A 21,458-nucleotide genomic window follows, 5' to 3' on the forward strand; every position below is an offset into this window, starting at 1 on the left:
TATCTTTTACATGTATTTACTCAAATAGCTGCTTTCTCTTCTTCTTTACGTCTGTGTTTAAACCTCCATCGCTTTTGTTGTTCTGAGCTGTGTCCATTTTGGTTTCCCCTTTCCTTCCATTGGTGTTTTCTGCTTTACACTAAGGTAGCATATGTCCTTATAATGTGCTTCTGATATCACTTACTGATTCAAGTATGTCTTGCAACATGGATAGAATAAAGATCTGTCGGGTCAGGATTAGTTTGGTCCTGGCTGTGGCAGAGCGTTACGTATGTGATGAATAAAGCTCTTAGTTGTCCGTATCATGTTTTTAGCTATGGAAATAATAATTGTTTTTTGATAGGCAGCCAGGTAAACTTTGAATATTCTAAAAAACAAAAAAAAAATCTGATTCCAGAGGATTATCACTGCAAGTCTTGTAATTCACTCTACATAGAAGTATAGTTATTTTTCTAAGCTTCAGATTTCACTTCAGAGTACTGTATGCCAGCATGAATTTGCAGAGCATTTTAGATTGTTCATTTGCTAAATTTGAACACTGATACCACTCTGCAAACAAGATATTACTCTGTTATAAAACTGCTGAGTTAAATCATAATATTTATGGGTTTCCTTATCTACTGTTGATAACATTTTGTTCTTTGGCATTTTGGGATCCCATTTCTTTAACAATAATGTTGATGAAAACTATTCATTTTGATCCTATGAAAAATAGTTATCAGATGTGTGGCCCCATAGAGTTCATAACTTAATCTGTGTATATTCCCTGGGGACAGAGGGGTTATATATTAGCTCCCTCTAGACCCAACTTGTGTAGCATGTGTAAGTTTACTATGGTGTTTTAAGAAAGAGAGTATAGTAGCTTACCTGTCTTGTAACTACCTTAAAACCTCAAACTTAACCTTTAAAAATAAGGAATGACATAGATTTGTAGCTGGTGTTCACATTAATTTGTATTCAGAAAACAATTTACAATAGGGTCACATCCCGTTAATGTCCTGTTATTTGACCTAGAGTAGCATTCACTGTTGCAGATGACCAGAAGCCTATTCAGTGTTTTACAGATGGCACAGAAACTTCTGATCCTGAAATCTCAGGCCTCCCTGTTTTGGTCTTGTGACAGGAGTCTTACAGATGAAGGGTCAATACTAACGAACCAGCTGTCAAATCTGAATTCACCTCAGTTTCCTGCCAATAGCTGTTTACAAATGGTTGTCTCTTCCTTTTTGCTAGATCATAAGTCTGTAGTAAATGGGAAAAGGTACTATTTTGCCTTACGGTATTAATAGCGCCCAAGGCTCTGTTAAATTGGTTTTCGTATGGCATCTCAGCCTTCTGTAGTGCCTCTGCAGCCATACTGTTGCCCTTCTCTAGGCAGGTGATAACAAGCAAGCTGGTATTTGCGGGTGGCTCTTGCTGAGCTCTTCCAGCATTTGGAACAACGTGTAGTTTTGCAGAATGTGCAGGCTTTTCTTTGAACATGTCAGACACAGGCCTGCTCATTACATCCAGGTGAAACTGCCTATTGCTTCCAGAGGAACTGGGACTGCTGTCTGTGGTCAGACTTGTTGTTAGAGCTACAGAGGAGGTCTGGTGGACATGCTTTTTTAAAGTCCAACTTCATGTGACTTTTCAGATGCTTATGCTTATTTTTCATTATTTCTGTTGCAATGTACAAGACCTTCTAAAATACTTAGCAAAAGCAATGTCAGATATTCGAAGTCTTAATCTCGGGTATATCTGCAGCGTGTCTTTCACTGCTGTTTTTCTTCAACTTCTACTCTGTCTCAGGTGATTAAAAATCCAAGGATTATCGTATTATATCCTGGCTAAAGTAACACTGTACTGGTGGGCAGGAAGTCCTACAATTAGATGTATGCCACTGGCTGTGCAGGCATTGGATGAAAGTCTTGACATAACCCAAAATAGGCTTCAAACTTTAACTTTGCCACATGAAATGCCCCCATGCATGCCCCATCCCTGGCCTGTGTGGTGAGCTTGTGACTTCCTGAACTTTGCACATGGCAGTCCTCATGAGCATGGCTTTTACCCACTGATTTTACCCACTGGTGGCTTTGTTGGTTTTATAGTTGGTATTGCAGTTAGAGAGCAAATGTGAAAAACAGTTTCAAAAGACCGACTTGGACTATGTACTGCTCAGAGTTTGTATTTAATGTGTAGTTGTTGGTTTCTGTGGGAGTTACCAAACCAGTTGAGCTACAGCACTGGCATGAAGCCAAATGAAAAATACAGTTTTCTTCACTGTAAACATGACTGTCAAGCAGTAATGTTTTTCTCAGCTTCATTTTAAAGGCATTATAATGGAAGAAAATTAAACTAAAACACGTTTTTATGCCAGTATTATACATGGAAGAATGTTATTTCTTTTTTCTTTTAATGAAAAACTCTTAGAGAATGGAACATCCAAAATTATGTCTTAATAAATATATAATCAGTTATCTGTGTTGCTAGATACTTGATGGAGTTGGTGAACCAATACATTTCTTATTCTGATGTAGTTATGGTGAGAATGCTTTCTGTTTTTTTTTTCTTTTGCCCCTGCAAACATGGAAGATATGTAAAGTTATTTATTTTTAGTCCTGTTTTGATAACAGAAAAAAAAATAGTGCCTGATAAAACTAATGAATAATAACAGCAAACACTAATCTCTATCCACTCCTTCAGGCTTATTTTTAAACTGTCTTTTCAGTGGCCAATAGCTCTGTTAACTCGTCATCGGGTATTCTGCTGAACTTGGCTATCCTTGCTTTGCTTTTGGGATTTATTCTGTTGGCAAATGTGTAAGTTCAGCTTTGCCTTTAAAAGATAAGAGCAAACTATATTTAATGCTCACAGTGATTTCACGAGGATGTCATCATGTAGGTGCAACTGCACCAAATGGGGAACAACGGCATTTTCACTTACTTTTCAGGATTAAATTTATCAGAGTTGTCTGCTTTGCCTGTAACTCCCCCCATTTTATTTTGCAGAGTGAGGAAAAAGCTCATTTAACAAAATGTCTGATCGGCTGCTACTTTGTAAAATGGCTTTTTGGGTACTAGGAACGGAAATTGCATCTTGAAGAATGGATGTCAGCATCCGTGTAACTAAATGCATGGAGGATGAAAAATCCTTCAGTTGTGCTTCATTGTTTGAATGAGCTTTTTTAAGAGTTTCATAATAGAAAAGTAAGAAACAGGATTGGAAGGGGCTTTTATAAAGGTCTTCTCGTCTGCCCTGTCTCTTGAGACAGAACCAGCTGCAGTGAAACCTTTCCTGGCAGATACTTCTCAATGCTGCTTTCTCGTAACCTCAAATGACAGCAATTCCTGTGTTCCCTATGTAATCTGTACTAATGTTTCAGGTAATTAGGAAGTTTTTGTTAAGTACGTGTGGATCGTTGAACAGCAGAATTTTAAACTAAATTTTATTAGGACTGGCACATTTTTATTTGCATATCTAATCCTTTTATTAAAAAAAAATCAGCCTGCCTCACTTGGTCCGGATATTTGCAGGAACAGAGAAATTAAGAAGTTGTTGAAAGCCAGACATACATGCTGTAGGTGAGTTAATGAAAGGGTGTCCAGCTCTCTAAAGGAAAAATGATGAAAGTTACACAAAGATCTCTGAAGTTCTCTGTAGATCTCCTGAGTGACACTGATGCTGAAATCAGACAGGAAGGTCCTTATTTCATCGTGTCATGGGAACACCAAACCGATGTTCTGATTTTGCACTTACTGCTCGGTGCAGTATATGCTGCAGTAATAATGGGTTCTGTTTAGGTTTTGAAGATGATAGTCAAAGAGACTCCATATGCAAGATCTTCAGGATCTTGTTTATGAGTGGTAACATCACAGTTTTCTGTAGCAATGTCCCATGTTTACACTAACAAATAAGCTGTTCTTTTGGATCTTGGGATGAGCCAGCTCCTCTGAGTTCAAGGTACTGTCCCAGCAAGGAAATGTTGAAAACAACAGGCTATTGTTGCACTAGGGCGTGCATTGTCCTGGACCCTGGGCGTCTGTATCCTGCCTCGCAGGAGCTGGGAGCTCAGTCACAGCCACTGGCTCTGGGCAGGCAGCCCCAGTTTCAAGGAAGCAGTAGAACACTAATGGCTGCTGTCGCCAGCAGTGGTCACAGTGCAACAGCAGCTCCACTGTTGAGGAAGGTTTTCTTAAAACGTGGGGTTTAAGGAGTCTGCAGAAGAGTAATGAGGTAGTTCTGTGGATCTTTGTTGGGAGTTTTCTGCAGTGTAATAAGGAAGAAGCACATAGAGCAAGCTTTGAAAACTTCCCAGGCAGCAGTGGCACTCACACAGCAGTGGAAGTGAACATTTCGATAATGGAGAAGAGAGGAGGGGTGAGATGGAGGTTGGCCAGAAAGGATCCTGAAATTGCAGAAAAGGTGCTATATTTAGGGAAAGTTAGGGAGGGGAATAGATGATGGGGAAAAAAAACCTCAAGGAGGTAGACCTGGGACATGGCATGGACTAAGAGTGTTTTCATTAGTGTTATAAGTAGAAGTGAGATAGACTTGTATTTACTGATGCCAGTAAAAGGGATGTTGCAATAATCAAGAAACAGAAGATAAAAGTCTAGGCATGGGTTTTAGCTGTGTATAAGAATGGTAAGAATGACTATGAGAGAAGTTACTCTGAAAGAGCAGCAAACATTTAGATTTAGTTCATTATTTACTGATTTATTATTTTAGTTACATTTTCCTGTCATGAAAGAGGGGTGATGGGCTTTTGGCTTGGATCTTTTTGTGTGGTTTGTTTTTATTTGGGTTTTTTTAATTTAATTGTCTTGGGTTTTGTTTCCCATTCTTTCCTTATGCTACAAGACCATTTTGCTGGGGTGGGAGCAGGGCTTTCTGCCTGCCTACATACCTGTGCTTCACATTGCAAAGTTGGGAAAGCAACCCACAGAGAATGGCTGGCATCTCTGCAAAGAGAGGAAGCACACTAGCATTACTGTCTTCTGGTAAAGAAAAGTAGGGAGGGTAGCATTAAAGAAAAAAAGGAAAACAAAAGGGAAGGGAAATCATTAGAGAAATGTTGATGGCCATGAGGGAGGTGTTACACAAGGCTCAGTGTTTTTTCTTTAACTGGGTAAATATTTTTAGTGTTATTTCAGAACTATTCAAGAGAAGGGGATGAAGCTTTTATGGAAGTATCAAAACAGCAAAAGCAAAGGGATTCGACAGGCTTAGGCTGTTCAAAATGGATTGACTGTATTTCAAGTAGAGATGCTGCCATGGTGGGCAGTAGGAATCAAAAGCTTAGGAGGGCTCTGGGTCTCCTAATTTTAGCCATTGCCAGGGAGATTTCTTTTGATGACCACATGCAATGGAGAACATGAATTATCACTTGTAGGTGAAAAGTGTTTCTGACCACGATAACTAGGCTATTCTATGTCTGTCTGTATGAACACTTAGAGAAACAACCATTAAAGCAATGAAAATGAGCTTACATGTGTATTTTGGTCCTTTATTGAGTGTACGATGCTGCAGGCAGTGAGGTATTTCATAAAGTCCTGCACCCGTTTATCTGAGAACTTTGAGATGATACTGCTACTTCCATTTTCTATAAGCTGGGGTTATGCTAGCTTTCTATACTGACTTGGTTCTTGTGCTGTTCATCTCCACAGCTCGGAAGTCCAAAAAGTTGGGGAAATTGAAAGGGATGCATGAGGAGCAGCCACAGCAGCGGCAGCAGCCACCACCCCAGAGCCCCGAGGAAGGGACGACGTACATCGCGCCCGTGACTGAGCCCTCTGTAAACACAGCACTTGTCCCCCACATGTCTGCTATCTCACCAGCACTTACTCCCTCTCCTGTTAAGATCCTTGAAAGCATTGAGCCGGAGATCGTGTACGCAGGATACGACAGTTCAAAGCCAGACACAGCGGAGTACCTGCTTTCCACCTTAAACCGCCTGGCCGGCAAGCAGATGATTCAGGTGGTAAAGTGGGCAAAGATACTTCCAGGTAACACAACAAGGTGTTAAGTGAAACTTCTCTTCACTGTTTCTTTTAGCTTAATGTACTATTTGCTTGATAAATTACATCTTTAATCTGTTGGTTGTGTGTGCTTACAGGGGTGTGTGAGATGAACATCTAAGAGAAGATTGTTCTGGGTTTTTTTTATTTATGTCACTTTTGTTTCATATGTCTGTGATCAATATTTAAAAAACTTATATTTTGAATAATAGCCAAGAAAACATGTTTTGTCACTGGAATGAAAAATCATGGCTTTGTTTCTTTCAGAAGTATACTTTGTGTGGGAGTGTTGCTGTTGTTCGTCAATACTAGAAAAATAACCAGCAATGTATTCAGTGCTGGTTTGGCAACCCGTTGTAGAGCGCAGTGTAGTTCATGGGTATTTTCTGGTTTGATTCCTAGGATTTAGAAATTTGCCTCTCGAGGACCAAATTACTTTAATTCAGTATTCATGGATGTGTCTATCATCGTTTGCCTTGAGTTGGAGATCGTACAAACATACAAACAGCCAGTTCCTCTATTTTGCTCCAGACCTGATCTTCGATGAGTAAGTATTCCTTAATGGTCCTTTTCAGTGCAAGTTGGAAGGATTACTCTGTCTTTATTTGGTTTTCAGGAATAGTTGCTGTCTAAGAAAATTTCAGCTAATTTGGGCTTAAAGAGAGGCTTAATTTTTCGACTCAGTTTTCAATTGGGAAAGCTTTGATATTGCCATCCAATTCTCCTTATACATGTGAATGTGGCTTCAAACTAGGACCATTCTGGTTGCTTAAAATATGACTGATACATGACCAGGATTTGTAGGAAAAAAACCCAACATTTTTTGGTATCTACTGGAACTTGGAAAAATATCTAACTTCTAGGAATTGCGAACATTTAAATTACCAGTTTTATTCAGAGCAGTCATATAATGGTGCTTTTGTTAACAATATGCAGCTGTTCAATGTGTTTTCTTGACAATCTTAATTACCCTTCTTTGTAATCATGAAAGAAGCCAAAATGTTTTTTCAGTAATGAAATATAACTTCTTTTATGATGCATTCAGAGAAAAAAAAGAAGGCTCAACCAAGGAACCATTCCTTCTGAGTATGTTTGTTCCTTCATATTTTAAGTTTCTGGTTTAGTGCTTTGCTTTTGATGAGTATAATTCAATTTCTGTTCCATTCCCCTAGTGTTTATTCCAAGACAGTAAAGTCAAAACTTAAGACACTACACAGGCAGTCAAACTGGGGTCGTGTCCTATGCTTATCCCAGAAGTTTTTTGTTTGTTTGTTTGTTTTCTAGAGGGAAAAATGAGACATGATCCCTGGGATATGGGTGCTCTTGAAATAAAATACAAAAATAATAAAAAAAGAACGAACAAAAAATAACTTTCTGCTCAGTTTCCTGAAGCATTCTGAAATGTTTTTCTTGGCGAAGGTAGTTTGTCGCCATTCATCTTAATAGTCTTTCTTTGATTTAGTAATTCCTAAATAATTAATGTATATGAGATAGGTCCCAAAGCAGTGAGCAGTATCAAAGGAGGATCATTTGGTTTGGTGCTTTTTTGTTCTGTTTTGTTTTATTTTAAGAGGAGATTCACTGCATGTGGTTGAAAACTTAGTGTCAGCCATTTTCCTTGTTGAAAGCACCTCCGCTGTGACTTGGACATTAGAAAATCCTAACAGCAAAGGTATCTGTAGCTAAAGCTAAGTGAAAATGTGAACTTCAAAGAGTTCAGTTCTCCTGGGGAAATGTAGACTAAAAGTTCAAACACAGAAGCAACTTTCCCTCATCTGAAGAAAGTCAGTCAGGGGTCAGAATTTATTGGACAGGGAAATCAATCCCACTTGCAAATAAAAGTGTATGTGCATTGCTAGCATTCGTGATACCACAGCTAGAAGCAACTTCCAGATCAATTGTGAGGTTTTTGCTGCAGGCCTTGAAGGTAGGTGCCTGCAGAATTATACTGAGGTTGAGGTTGGATCAAGTCAGGAAAAGGAGTACAAAATAAAAACATCCAAAACCAGATATGTATGTAAGATAGCGGCCTGCTCTTGTACTTAGTTGTACATTGAGAATGTACTCACTGCAGAGCTATCAAAGGTAGCAGAAGCCTATTCCAAGATTCTCGTGTTGCCAATCAGGGTGATAGTTGTGAGACTTCGTTTGGAGTCCACGTTTTAGGCTCCCCAGCACAGGAAAGTTGTTGAGAAACTTCAGAGCCCCATGGAGGTTGGCCAAGGTGGTTGGGGTCTGGCTGGGACAGGAGGGAGCTGGGCTCGAGCAGCCAGAAGACTGTGCTGGGTGCAGTGGGGATTTAATTGGAGTGTTCAGCTTCCTGATGAGTTGTTGTAATAAAAATAGAGTCTGACTCTTCATGGAGGTGTTGAGGGGAAGGATGAGAGGCAGTCGCGTGTATGGGATAACAAACTGCCTCCTGGGCAGTGGGAGAAGAAATTTCATAACGAAATGGTGAAATAGCAGAGCAAGCGTCCAGAAAGACCTTAGGGTTTCTGTTGTTGAAGATGTCCAAGCCTTGACTGGGCAAAACGCCAAGCAGCCTGCAGAACTGTTTGGGTTGGAAAGGACCTTAAGATCATCCAGTTCCAGCCCCCCCCGCCATGGGCAGGGACACCTTCCACTAGAGCAGGTTGCTCCAAGCCCCGTCCAACCTGGCCCTGAACACTGCCAGGGATGGGGCAGCCACAGCTTCTCTGGGCAACCTGTGCCAGCACCTCAGCACCCTCACAGTAAAGAATTTCTTCTTTACATCCAACCGGAATCTCCCCACATACCTAATTAAGTGTACTGTTGGTCTTTATGGATCATTTGCATATTCCATTGCTTTAAGCTGGCTTAAGTAAACGCAAAGATGAGATCTGAGGGGTTAGAAAATGGCCACTCAACCTGTTACTGAAATGCTTAAAAAGAGCTTTAAAAGAATAGCCTGAATGGACCAGTGTATTTCATGTTGTGTTTGTGTAACTTACAGGATGTGGGTCGTTTTAATCCATTTCTTTCGTAGCATAGTAGTTGTAATCAAAACTAATATTCTGTATATACAGCTTTAGTTTTAATCCACAGAAAATCCTTAGAAGAGTGTCATATATGTGACACCACATAATTCCTATTGCAGGTAAACACTCTTAAGGATGACTGTTGCGTATGTAATTACGCTCAAAAGATGTTGCAATGATGTTCTTAAGGCTGCAAGCTCAAATCCAAGATATTGCAAAATCCCAAAATTAAGGTTGTCTGTGAAATCGTGGTTTGAGCCCTTTGGGTACATGCTTTGAAGACTCTATCCATAACCAAACTTAAAAGTTATGTTATCCCACAATATTTTTCCCATGTGACTCCTTTGATCAGGTTGATTGAGTTGTAGGGATGATACGGGATTATGCAATAAGAGACAGTTAGATCTTTGCTTAATTTTTTACCAGTGAGGAAGCCTTCCCTTGAATGGATCTAAGGATTTGGGAGAACAGAGAGATATTAATGGGGAAGATTTCCTGAAGACATGGCAAAAGACTGGCCCTGATTTCAAGACCTAAGCTCAGAGACGTTTCAGGTTGCTACAGCAAAGTAACAGAAATCCCACAGAAAAAAATGGCTGTGGCTGTTGTTTGTTTAACTCGAGGGAGGGAGAAAATCTCTCTTCAGACTTAACCAAACACTTCAACTGAAATTTTCTAATCTAATTCAACCTGAGGCAGGCATATGCATGGACAATTTAAGTCCAGAGCATTAAATTGGTAAAATTATACACAACCGAAAGCAGGAAACTTGAGTGGTGCTGCTTGAAATAGGTGCAAAAACAAAGTAAGGGATGTAGCAAAACAGAGTGGTTTTTATCGCCAGTTTATTTTCAGGGATTCTATATGAAGCTATGCAAAATCAACTGTTTGCCACAGGGAACAGCCTAAAACATGATTTTTAAGACATGGTCCTAGAAGGTAGGGAAGTTATTTACAAATTCCCATGGTCTCTCCCTGACTAGATGAATTCATCATTGAACCAGCAGCTAAAGTGACTCATTCTCTAGCTCTGTCCTTTGGAAGGAAAAGTATGGGCATTTTGGGGCAGCATGACAGTTTAGGTCCTAGAAAAAAATCCAATGATCTGAGTCTTTCAGTACTAGGAGTTTATGTGTTTGTAGTGCAGAAGTCAGATGCCCAAATCCCAGAGGAAGGCCAGGACTGTTCCTCCTTGCCCATGTTTCTGTGACAGGCTCAGGCAGTTGCTGTCCCACTGGCTAGTGGTGGCACCTTCCCAGGTATCTGCTTCCACCCATACATTAAGTCAGGGCATCATCGGCTGGCAACCTTTCAGAGGCTCAGGGAGGGATAAAAAGCATTTATGAGTGCAGCATTGCCAACAGAAACCCAGCAGGAGCCAAGACATAGTGTGACAGGGATCCTTGCTCCCCCAACATGGGAAACCAGCAGGAGTGGTGGGACATGGGCTGCCTTTGGGACCACAGCTTGTGCTCACAGCACGAATCCCCTTCCCAGCTGGATGCCAGAAACTGCATCCCTCATGGCAAACTACCTTGCTTATCCATCCCTTCCTCTAAGGAAGAGGAATGGTGTTTATTCACCTGTCCATAGGGCAAAAACCCAGCTGATAGCATTGCTGAGCACAATTAAATATGAGGAATCCTCTTCAATACACGTTGGTTTCTGCTGCCATAAAGAAACCAGAGTGCCAGCCCGACACTGGAGCTCCCCTGCAGGTCTTGATTTTCCCTTTGATTGTAGGTTTTACATGGTCTCTTTCTAGACTTCTATATTCTTGTGGACTTCTGAAGAAGAGACTCAAATTCCAAAATTGCTTACTATTTTTAGGCAATTTACCCAAATTATCTTATTTAACACTGCAGCCTTATCTAGCTGTAAAATAGCAATGATGTGGGATACAGGAAGAGTTCAGTAATGCTCAGACAACATGTTGAGACACTTTAGTACATTGAAGTGCAGCATCAATATTTCAGCAGTATTTTCCAAATGCACCAAATGACTAATGTGCTGTGTTTTCTTGTTCCTTTGATTTCTCTTGGTTTGTCATCTGCAGCATAAAGAATAAATCACAGGCGTGTAAGTGTTCAGGTTCTGAGTTTCCTGGCTGTTGTACTTTCTTCTAACAGTCATAGGATTTTTACAGAGATTGTTATGCTTGTCAAGGACTTGAGAGTTTGCCTGATAAGAACAGCAGAAGGCATTGCACAAGGTACCCAAAATTATTAAAGTGAACTTGAAAAAGTGAGTCTAAAAACTGGGACAGTTTTCACAAGCATTTGGATCAGCGATGTCTTTTTTCCATCTCTGAAATAATTGTAGTACATCATATGCAGCTCAATCCTTACAGTAAAAAGGTTTCAGTAGAGGCTGCAGTTTATCGAATATTATGTACAAAATACGAAGTGCAGAATATACCGATTGATGCTTTTGACTGATAAGGTGAAGCTTCAGGCTATGGATTTTGAACTAAGAAGGGGCTGTCCTTTCCTTACTGCTATTTGTAGTTTGTAGTGCAGCATGGATGGCTTTTTCATTATAAAATTCAATCATCTACTCCAGATATTTTTAAGTAACCCAATAATACTATGTACATAATGCAGTTTAACAAGCTAACAAAGGTTACTACAAATTAATATTAAGTTTTCCTTTAAAGTGCAAGACATAACTTTCAGTAAAATAAAAATGTAGTATTGCAAGGATCTTCCATGCTTTGCCTTTGGTAATTGTCCCAGGTAGGAAGTTTTAAAATTCAAAAGAAGGCAGTGGCTGATGTTAGCAATAGAGGAAAACCAGAGAATACGTATTTCAAATGACAAGAGTTGATGTAGAGCAATTGAGATAGAGAGGTGGAAAAACAGCTTCAGTACATGGGGATTTCTGTGAAGTTGCTGTGCTAATGTTGTCATGGGATGAGAATAGGCAAAGGATTTTGTAACACTGAGGAAAGTCGTAAAATTAAATTAAGAATCAAGAGGTGGCTCAGCTGAGTAGCTAAGGTTTTATTTAAAATCTGCATTTATTAATTACATGTATTTTATTAGTAAATAGCCTGTTAATTGTCTTTTCATTATATTCCTAATATACTCTCATAATATACTTGTGGAAGCTGAGGCCATTAGGATTTGGTGTTGCATAAGGCAGCGCAAGGATGCAGCTGCCTCTCTGTGCCCTTTTGATGCTGAAGCCCGTAAGTCTTCCTGGTACTCCGATTTCTATGGTAACAGCAGGAAGATAAATGTAATAAAATAAGCTGAATATTTAAGAATAGCGTATTTTTTTTTTAACCTTATATACCTCAGGGTTGGGGTGATGATTACTTAGATCCTCTGTGAGAGATGATAAAGCCAATAAGTAACTTCTTTTATTGTTTAAAAGGTTACTTTTCTCCCGTTAATATTTTGCGGATGATGACTGTTAACCCTTTTGGTTTCTTTTGCAAACTATTAATCCTGAAGTGTCTAAATTTAGGTACATTTTGTAATCTCTTCCATCCAGCAGTCTCCAAATCCCTCATTTTTAACTAGTATTGCGGCAGTGATTGTTGGTAAGAGTTGTCAGTGTTCATTCTTTGCTAATAAATTGTGTCTGTGATTGCTGATTTTGTTAAGAGGTCAGCAAGCACTCCTTGATATTCCTCCCTGCATGATTTTTGCTTGTATATATAATTTTGAAGAGGAGCACTGCATTCATACAATCTAAACTGTCAGTGGGGTGAGAAGTGGGTATCATCATCAATAAATTTTTTATATCCTTTGTTACTATTATTTACTTTTTCATAAAGTGCAGCTAAATTTCCATTCAGAGAAGTATATGAAAGTATTTTGTTATATACCCAGCTCAAAAAAGTACAGACACAGAAGGGAATTTTGGAGAATTACTGTCATATCTGTACATAATAGATGTAATATGCTTCAGTTAAATTTTCCAAGTCTTGCTTTTTCTTTGTAAGCGGGTCAATGGTTGGGCAAAGCAATAGATTCAACTTCTTCACCTGAATTTCTAAAGGCTCTGCCTGTTGATGCCTTTATCTCTGAACACTTTTTGAACGTCTCAGTTGTTTTTGTTAAAATTGTGAAACTGTAAGGGAGTTTAAGGAGATCCATAAGAATGTGAACACTGTCAAAAGGAAGTTCTATCTAGCCTAGTTTCTTATCCTTTAAACTGGTGAGCTAAAGGCATAAGACTGGGACAAGGGTAAAAATGATACTTCTTCATTTACCTGTACCAGGAGTCAGTGATTTAGTGGTTCAGTTATTCTGAACAGGAGATTGCATTCCGACAGTTGTGCTTAATAACCCCTCTGTATCTTTCTTCGGTGAATTTGCCTAATACCTTTTTGAATACATTTATAATCTTGACATATAAAATGTTCTGTGGCAGTCGCTTCTGCAATTAAATTAGGCGTATTTGTTTGTTGGAGATGTTTCTAAAGCAGGTAGCTGATAATTTAATGGAGTGCCACTTCATTCTTGTGTTTGTAGTAATAGTGGATATATTCCTTTTCATCCTCTATATGCCATTTATCACTTAGAGATCTCTGTCAAGTCCCATCATTTCTTCTAGGAGCTGAAGAATTGGCTAGTCAGTTTAATCTCCCCTTGTATATCAGTTGTTTGCTACCCCTGGCAATCCTCATCTCCTCCCTCCATGATTTTGCTAGTCCATTGTATTAGTTTGGGGAGGAGACGAGACTGACATGCTGTTTTCAGAGCGCAGTGGATTTCTGCAGTAGCTCTCAAATCTTCTCTACCCTTTGCTTTTGTTGACCATTGCTAAACACTGAGCAAGCATTTTCAAAAGACAAAAGCCCCCAAAACCTCTTCCAAGTTACACTTAGGTCTCTTTATTGGGTGATATTCATTTAGAGCCTTAGTTATTTTGTATGTATGGTGGAAGATGATCATGCTGTCTTCATGGATTGCACTTAGTGATTTTCACTTTCCATCCTGTCAGCCAGCCACACAATTTTGCAAGTTTTTTCTCAGCAGTTTTTTGCAGACAGTTCTTGATTTCATCATCTGAAGTCATCAGAAAGCTCTGTCACTTCCATAGGTCTGATTGTTTTTCAGATGGTGTATGAGTACAGTTTTCAGCCCAGGCCCTAGAGCAGAGCTCTGCAAGACTTCCCTGGTAACCTCCATTACTTGACAGAGATGCCCATTTATTATTACCCGCAGTCTCCTATTTTTACGCTGCTAATAATCCATGAAGAGCCCTCCTCCTTATCCCTAAGATCTCTTTAAGAGCTTTCAGGAGATCTTTTTAACATCCAACTTTGCCATGATTGCATCCCTGCCTTACCTCCTGATGCAAAGCGCAGTGTGCAGGAGGTCCTAGACCGGTAATTACGCATGCTGGCACACCAGCAGATGGGATTAGAGCCTATACCCAAGCTGCATGCCCCAGTTTCCTTTGTGTAGAAACCAGGGCAGAGGAGAGGAGGAGGAGAGGGTTGGTGGTTGCTTAGGTCTCACCCCATATGGCCGTGGGATGCAGCTAGACCTGGCATGTAAAAAGCATTTCCGTCATACAGATGTTGCCGCTATCAACCAACAATAGCCTCTTGTGCTATTGTCAGAGTACTTTTACAGATTCATGAGACATAAAATCATAGAATGGTTTGGGTTAGAAGTGACCTTAAAGATCATCTAGTTTCAACCCCCACATGACCTCTCTTAGCCAAAGATGTGCTGACTTTCTTCCCTTAACAGCATATTTATTTATCTATTAATGCACCTCTTTCAATCATTTTGCTAGATGTAGGAGGGAGACTTACTGGGCTCTGGTCCCTTGAGTGCTCCCTCCTCACTGCCAGACCCTTTTTAAGAAATCAGTCACGTTTGTCACCTTCCACGCCTTTTATAAGGGCAATTTAAGCAATAAGCTGCACAGCACGGTTAGTAGTTCAGCAATTCCATATTTAAGTTATTTCATAGCTCATGGATGGATGCCATCTGGTCATAGTGATTTATTACTATTCATTTTACTGTATTTTTTTTTTCTTTCTTTCTAAACCCTCTTCTACTCACACTTTCATCTGAATCTAGTTCTCACACTCAGAAAGTGCTGCAGAGCTTTCCTGGACTCCTTTGCAGAGAACAGGGATGCAAGGATTTTATTTAACTTTTCTTCTATGGCCTGATCTTTCCCAAACACTTCTTTTCATCCAGATCATCTGTTGGCCCAGTGGATGTTCTGTGAGGTTTCCAGCTTGTGATGTTTTTGACTTAGTTTTTATGATGTTAGCATGAAGACTTGCCCAGTGATTTTTTACATTGAACTTGACATAATTATGCTCTGGTAGTATTGTTTCAGCATGACTTTGGGACATCCACAAGCCTTTTGGGAGGGTGTCTTTTCACTTCTCCCGAGGTCTTTGGTAGGAAGGGCTAGGTTAGAGAAGAGGTTTGTTCCTTTCAAGTGTCTGTCCGAATAGTGGTGCTGCTTTAATTTTTCTGCACATCAATGAGCTGTTTGGTGGCATCTCCAAATGCCTTAGTGTTTTGTTTTGCTGCTTCCCCTGTAGAGTTAAATATGAAGAAAAGAAAAATTAGGGTAGTTTCTCTAAAGTGGTATGAGAGGAAGGCATGCCTCAGCTGACTTCCAGAAAATGCCAGGCTTTGCATGACAGCATGAGCAAAGTCTTGATTTCTGAGGCATCATTGGCACAAGAGGAGAATTGCTGCCGCATGTAGAATATAGCAGTAATTTTGCTGATGAACCACTGCAAGTGACGATGAGCCCTGGCATAATGGATGTACGAAACGATACCTCATGGGCATCTTTTCTGGCTGGTGATACCTTTCTCTGATGAACTTTAAAAGAGTGGTTATTGTCATGCGGACGTTATCATCAGTTATTATTGAATATGGTGTTGAAAAAGCATTCTGGTAAAGGCGTAATTATGTATTTTCTCATTTAAACTGTGATTTGTCTCTTTTGAAATGCAAATGCAAACCAAAAGAGAGTATTTGGTATCAGCACTCTGCTAACTGCATAATTAACTGTTAATTCCAGCAGATACTTGGGATTTTTTGCTATCGATGTGCTTGGGATTTTAGGGTTACATAACTGGTCGATTATTAAGCTGGATTTTAGCACAAGTTCTCTGTTACTGATTGGGAGCTGAAACTCTCCTTTGGCAATCATTATCCATGAGCTGTTGCCAGTTCCTTTGTTGATAGGCATATAACTGGAGGACACTTAACTGAAACTTTAAAGCAGCTCTGAATTTCTTAGTGCCAGTTACCTAGGATTAAATTCCCTAGAATCACCAGGCTTTCTTGTGAGAAAACTGGTTTTGAGAAATGACTCTTCTTCTAAGTTCAGTGTAGCTATTGCCAAGTTTATATGCCTGGGTGGCTAAAAGCCCACGGAGTACCAGCTATGTCTTTGGGTCTGTTTTAATGCAAAATGACCTTCCTTTTCTGATTATCAGTGATCAGCACTGATGGTCCTCAGTCTAATCCCTGTTTTGTCTTGGGTTTGGCACCTTCTGCTAATGTCATAGGTGTAGTGCCAGTGCTCCTAGCTGCGCACCATCTGCGGCATCCCAGTCACCTGGAGATAAGCTTGTGGGGTTAAATATTTTACTCTGGTAATGGTGGGTTTACCTGTTCTTGTGGCAGGGCTGGTGGGGGAAGCTCATTACTGAAGTACTTCTCCTTCAGCAACTTCTAGAGCAGGAAATCCTTTGCATACTGCGCTTCCTTGCAGGGAGCAGCTTTCTCCTGTTGCATGTCCAACCCTAACTATTCTATGATTCTGTGTCAGATTCCTGCAGAGGAACAGCACCAGGGCTCATCTCCAGGACCCTCGAGCCAATTTTGCTGATGCAGGAGGATCTCACCATAAAACCTCTTTATTTTCAAAGAAGGAAGCAGTACCACAGCCTTGCTGCTGTAGTGACATAATAGGGCACATGGGGTTTTTATTCTTCACAGCTTCTAGGTATAGAGAAGAAATGCTGACTGTCAGTAGTGGCTCAAGTCAGGTAGGGCAGGGCAGAGGGATTTGGGGGCAGCAGGAGGAACTGAGGTGACCTTTGGTGGCAGGTCTTACAGCCCTGTTTTAAGACATGACTGCTGCCACCTGCTTGTCTCTATATGAAGGAGCATGTATGTGGGCAATAGCTGCATCAGGCAGTTCTGCAGTGTCAGCCAAAATGGCCTGGGAATGTAGGAGTATGCTGAAAGCCTAGACTGCCACTGGGGGCTGAGGCAACAGCGCTTTGGGTTTGGTTTGGTGTTTTTTTTTTGCTGGGCCTGATACAAGGACAGTGTTTTCCAGCAGCACGATAGAGCAGGCAGCCTGGGGCTGTGATGTTGTAACCTGGCTGAGATCCACCATAGCTTGTATAGGGAGCAGGGTGGTCATTTGAGGCAGGGCTTACCTCTAGGCTAACAGTTTGCTGGATAAACCACCTAATTCCCAGCCTATGTTTACCCACGGCAGCTTAACCAACTGCAGGGTAACAGTTGCTCTCCCTAAGCAGTAAGGGATGGAGAATTCGTCTGTTGCCTTACCAGTAGGAGGAGGTGGTGGTTGGTGAAGATGGGGTATTTATTTCTGTTGCTTACTGACAACTTAAAGGAAAAATGGGCGTGACCCAAATTTCTCTCAGTAGAAACTGATGACAAAAGTGCCATTAATTTCAACAAGATTGGCTGCCCATATTTGGCATTGATGCAAGGTAACAGGTATTTTTTTCCTTCCTGGAAGGAGATGGCTCTAAAGCCTTAATAGTTAAAGGCAATGTGTTGAAGTGAGTATGTTTGTGTCTCTTTCTGCTGTGTCTTGCAGAGTAAGCAGAGATTAGAAAATGCTGAATAAGAAGTAAGTGCTGAATGAAAGGTCATAATTGAATTTTTTCCTGAATTCTGCATGTATTTTGGCTTGGATTTTGATCAGTGCAATAACTTAATGATGCTGCTCAAGTACTGCTGACTTTGGTTGAGTTTATAATGACTGCAAGATGGGAAACAGGTGTCTGGGTACAGTCCATTGAGCAGAGTGATGCACAGTGTTTCCCAGTGCCACCACACACAAAGCAGCGCAGTGATTGCCCCTTCGCATGGAAGAATAGGTTCAGTTTTGTGCTAGGCAGTGTTGTTCTGTTCCCACCATTCTTCATGGTGGAGCTGTTGAAGTAGAATGCTCCCTCAAGAAAGAGTAAATTGTTGTTACGTTAATATGTTTGCTTTTTTCCTTTTCCCAAGAACCTCAAAACATTTTCCAGACAAGCAAACCCCTTTTAGGCGGGTAACATAATTCAGGTCAAGGGCTTTTCTGATGAGGTGGTTTGAGCAGCTGAACAAGGGACTCTGTGATTCCATGTCCCTGGTCTTTCCCCTCCTCTTCACCCACAGCTTGCCTGCCTTGCCCTATAAGTGGCTGGTGATTTTTCAGTCTTCTCTCTGCCAAGTTCACACTGATCCTTTCTGGCATTGTGGAAAGCATACCTTGCTATTTGAGGCTTCCAAACAGGTTTTGACCTTCAGGCCTTTGGCAGCTTTTCTTGTTGGTTTGTGTTGGTTTGTTTTGGGTTTGTTTCAGTGTAATGTGCTTTCTGAATTTCCCTGAAATCATGTTAAATGATGGGCAGGCTTCAAATGGGTACGGGTTTTAGTCTAGCAAAGGGAAAGGCTCTTGATTATAAAATTGGAAGCAGTTCTTATGCGGAGAAAAATGTAAAATGAGGAAACACAGAATATCTTTGACAGCAGACTTTTGCTATAGGTGTTGCTTGAGGAGAGAGGAGACTTTTCCTAAGTCTCCTCTGACCTGCAGAGGCCAAAGGACTACATCAGCTGCACATTTGTTCTTCTGAGGTGCTGTGAAAGGGGATGCCTTTGCCCAGTTTTTCTTGGGATTAGCAAGCCACTTGTACTGGTGAAACTTCAGAACACCCTCTACAGCTTTCCCTTTATTCACTTCCCTGTCTAATTTAGGAAGATGCCTTGTGCTGCGTCTTCAAATGGCATCCATGAGAAAGTAAATAAAACGTGGTTATCAGGTTTGGTTTGGGGTTGAGTTTCACCTGGAGTGAATATTTCTTCATTCGTGGGTTCCTTGTTTTGGTTGCAGTCAGTTGAGTTGCAGTTTCCATTCTCAACAAGGAGATTTGCGATACTAGACTTTATGATTACTTCATAAATTATAAGTTACTTATTCATAACAAATTGTTTCTGTGCAGCGTGCTTGTAGTTTCACAATTTCAGATGTGGCTGTTTGGTTTCTATGAAAGTGACATAAGGGTGTTAATGAGATATATGACTGGTTTGGTATTTAGGATGCCTTGTGTTAAACAGCTTCTTTAAACCAATCCAGTGTGACTACTCAAATCCTACATCTGTTGTAGTTGGGTGGCTTATCCCTTGGTGATTTGGGGCATCAAACCTGTTTCAGTGGGGTGCTCAAGCCATTTGTCTTGTTGCTTGCCTCTGTGTAAAAGGACGGCTACTTCCACGGAGCTGAGGAAGAGGAGTTGCTGGGTTGGTTTGCCACGTTCTCGTCCGCATATTCAGCTCTGCATGGGCAGGTCTTGAGGATGAAAGAGGCTAAGGTGTTGGGCTCATACCACAGAGTTGATCCATGGAAGGAAGATAGGCAATCTGGAGTCGGTTTGGGAGTAAGGGTGGCAGAGATAAGAGAGGAGAGGACATAGAAATTGCATTAAGCTAGGGGGAGATCCCAGATCAAGTGAGAAGCAAGAAAAGGCAAACTTGGAAAGTACCAGGGAGTCTCTCAACTCAGAACACGTTTGCTGTAGTTCATTGGGAGAAAACCCAACAGCAGGAAAAAACCCTCTTCCGCAGTTGAGGTGGCTTGGAGGGCTTTGCCAGTGGAGTTACCCACCATGCCTTCCTCCGAGGGGAAGGAGGAAGAAGCAGTGGCTGTTCAGTTCCAGTGAGGAAGTGGTGAGCAACTCAGTGACCAGTTAACACAATGTACCCATGGCCCAAAAGGCTATGCAGGAGCACATGAAAATTGGGCAGAGCAGAAGCTGGGGAGAATGGGCTGGTTGTGGCTGCTCTGCCTGTCCACAGGGCTGAGGGAAAGGTCAGGCAGGATGTGAGCTGGGCATTAAATTAAGCCTGTAAGGAGACACTCAGGGAACTTAAGATGGATTAATTTAAGGTGTAAAGTTTAAAGCGTATTATTGTGAAGGAGGATTAAGCTAAACTGAGCTAATGACACCACTTTTGAATGTGTATCCACACAGTGGATTCAGAGCTTTGGCTCCATGCCTTTTATTGCTTAAATGTACTTACCTTCTTAAATATCCCCATAAAGATACAGGCCTTTATATTCCAGATCTTCACTTTTTCCATTTTCCATGTTGAGAAGTTTATATGCTGTGTCAAGAATTGGTTTGGGTTGGTTGGGTCTTGGTAAGGAAGAAATAACTTTGTTCACGTTATGTTGACATGCCCTAACTTCTGTGTGCTCCATGTCTTCTAATATGTGAGCTTTTATTTTGTTGTTACTGTCATTGTATTGGGATATCTGTAGTATCGGCATCTGAATTTTCCAAAATCTCTGTACCCTCTTACTTTAGACTGCTAGTCAAAAATCAAATGCAAAGTTGAATACTGTAAACTCACACAAAATGCTTCTTTTACATTAAGCAGTCATGAATTAACTAACATAGTAATACCGTATAAATAAGTAATAAATCAACTGAATTGATTTTTCAGAAGAGAAACAGATTTGAAATTACAGGTTTGCTGTATGTTAACTAAGCTACTTAGTAACTAGTTCTGCGTATGATTTTCTCTCACTACAACCAGTGCCATCAGGTTTTCCTTGAGGGTAGACTCGAGATCAATATTTGTAAGTAGATATGTTTAAGGCAGACAAAAAAAAAACCACACAACCCTAATATTCTTCCATTTGGACAATCGTATAAAAGTGAAACAAATAACACGTAAGAGAGAAACAGTAAAACGTCACAAAAAATGCAGTGCACTATTAAAGGGTTTGAGTTGGGATGCTTTTAGGTTCACTCTCACACAGGGTGTTTTGCCACACTGTTTAGTGACAATGTAGGAAACCTGAGACAAAACCTCAGAATGTCTCATTTGTTTGCTGTGCAGCTTGTGGGATCGCATGAAAGGTCTGACACTTCTCACGTCTGTCATGGTCAAACACAGGCAGGGATGGTGGCAACCGTTTATGTTCTGAGGTTGGAGAAACTAAGCTTGGTGTCCTGCAAAAGTAATAATGGATGTAATAGACTGTTCTTGGTTTGAATCCTGCCAGTATTTAGGAGTCTGAGATATACCCTAAAATGCATTTGCATTTAAAATACAAATGTCACTTATTAATCATTTGTCTTTCAACTTCAGTACGATCCCTCTGAGCCTCCTGGGAGAGGCCAGTTAGGAGCCACCATTATCAGTATCCCAGACCTGATTTTGGTACTTCTGGGAAGAGCGTGGGGTGGAGGAGCACT

General features: G+C 40.7%; 1 protein-coding gene across 1 annotated transcript in view; it reads left to right on the plus strand.

Annotated features, from left to right (window-relative positions):
• LOC104402724 (mineralocorticoid receptor-like) overlaps window positions 1–21,458 on the plus strand; it is a 91,351-nt gene that overhangs the window by 48,544 nt on the left and 21,349 nt on the right. The window contains exons 4-5 of the mRNA XM_010010675.1: window positions 5,649–5,987; window positions 6,402–6,546. Coding sequence (XP_010008977.1) covers window positions 5,649–5,987; window positions 6,402–6,546 — 484 coding nt within the window. The remainder of the gene's footprint in view (window positions 1–5,648; window positions 5,988–6,401; window positions 6,547–21,458) is intronic.

This window comes from Nestor notabilis, unplaced genomic scaffold, assembly GCF_000696875.1.
Source record: "Nestor notabilis isolate BGI_N333 unplaced genomic scaffold, ASM69687v1 scaffold3143, whole genome shotgun sequence".
Lineage (NCBI taxonomy): Eukaryota > Metazoa > Chordata > Aves > Psittaciformes > Psittacidae > Nestor > Nestor notabilis.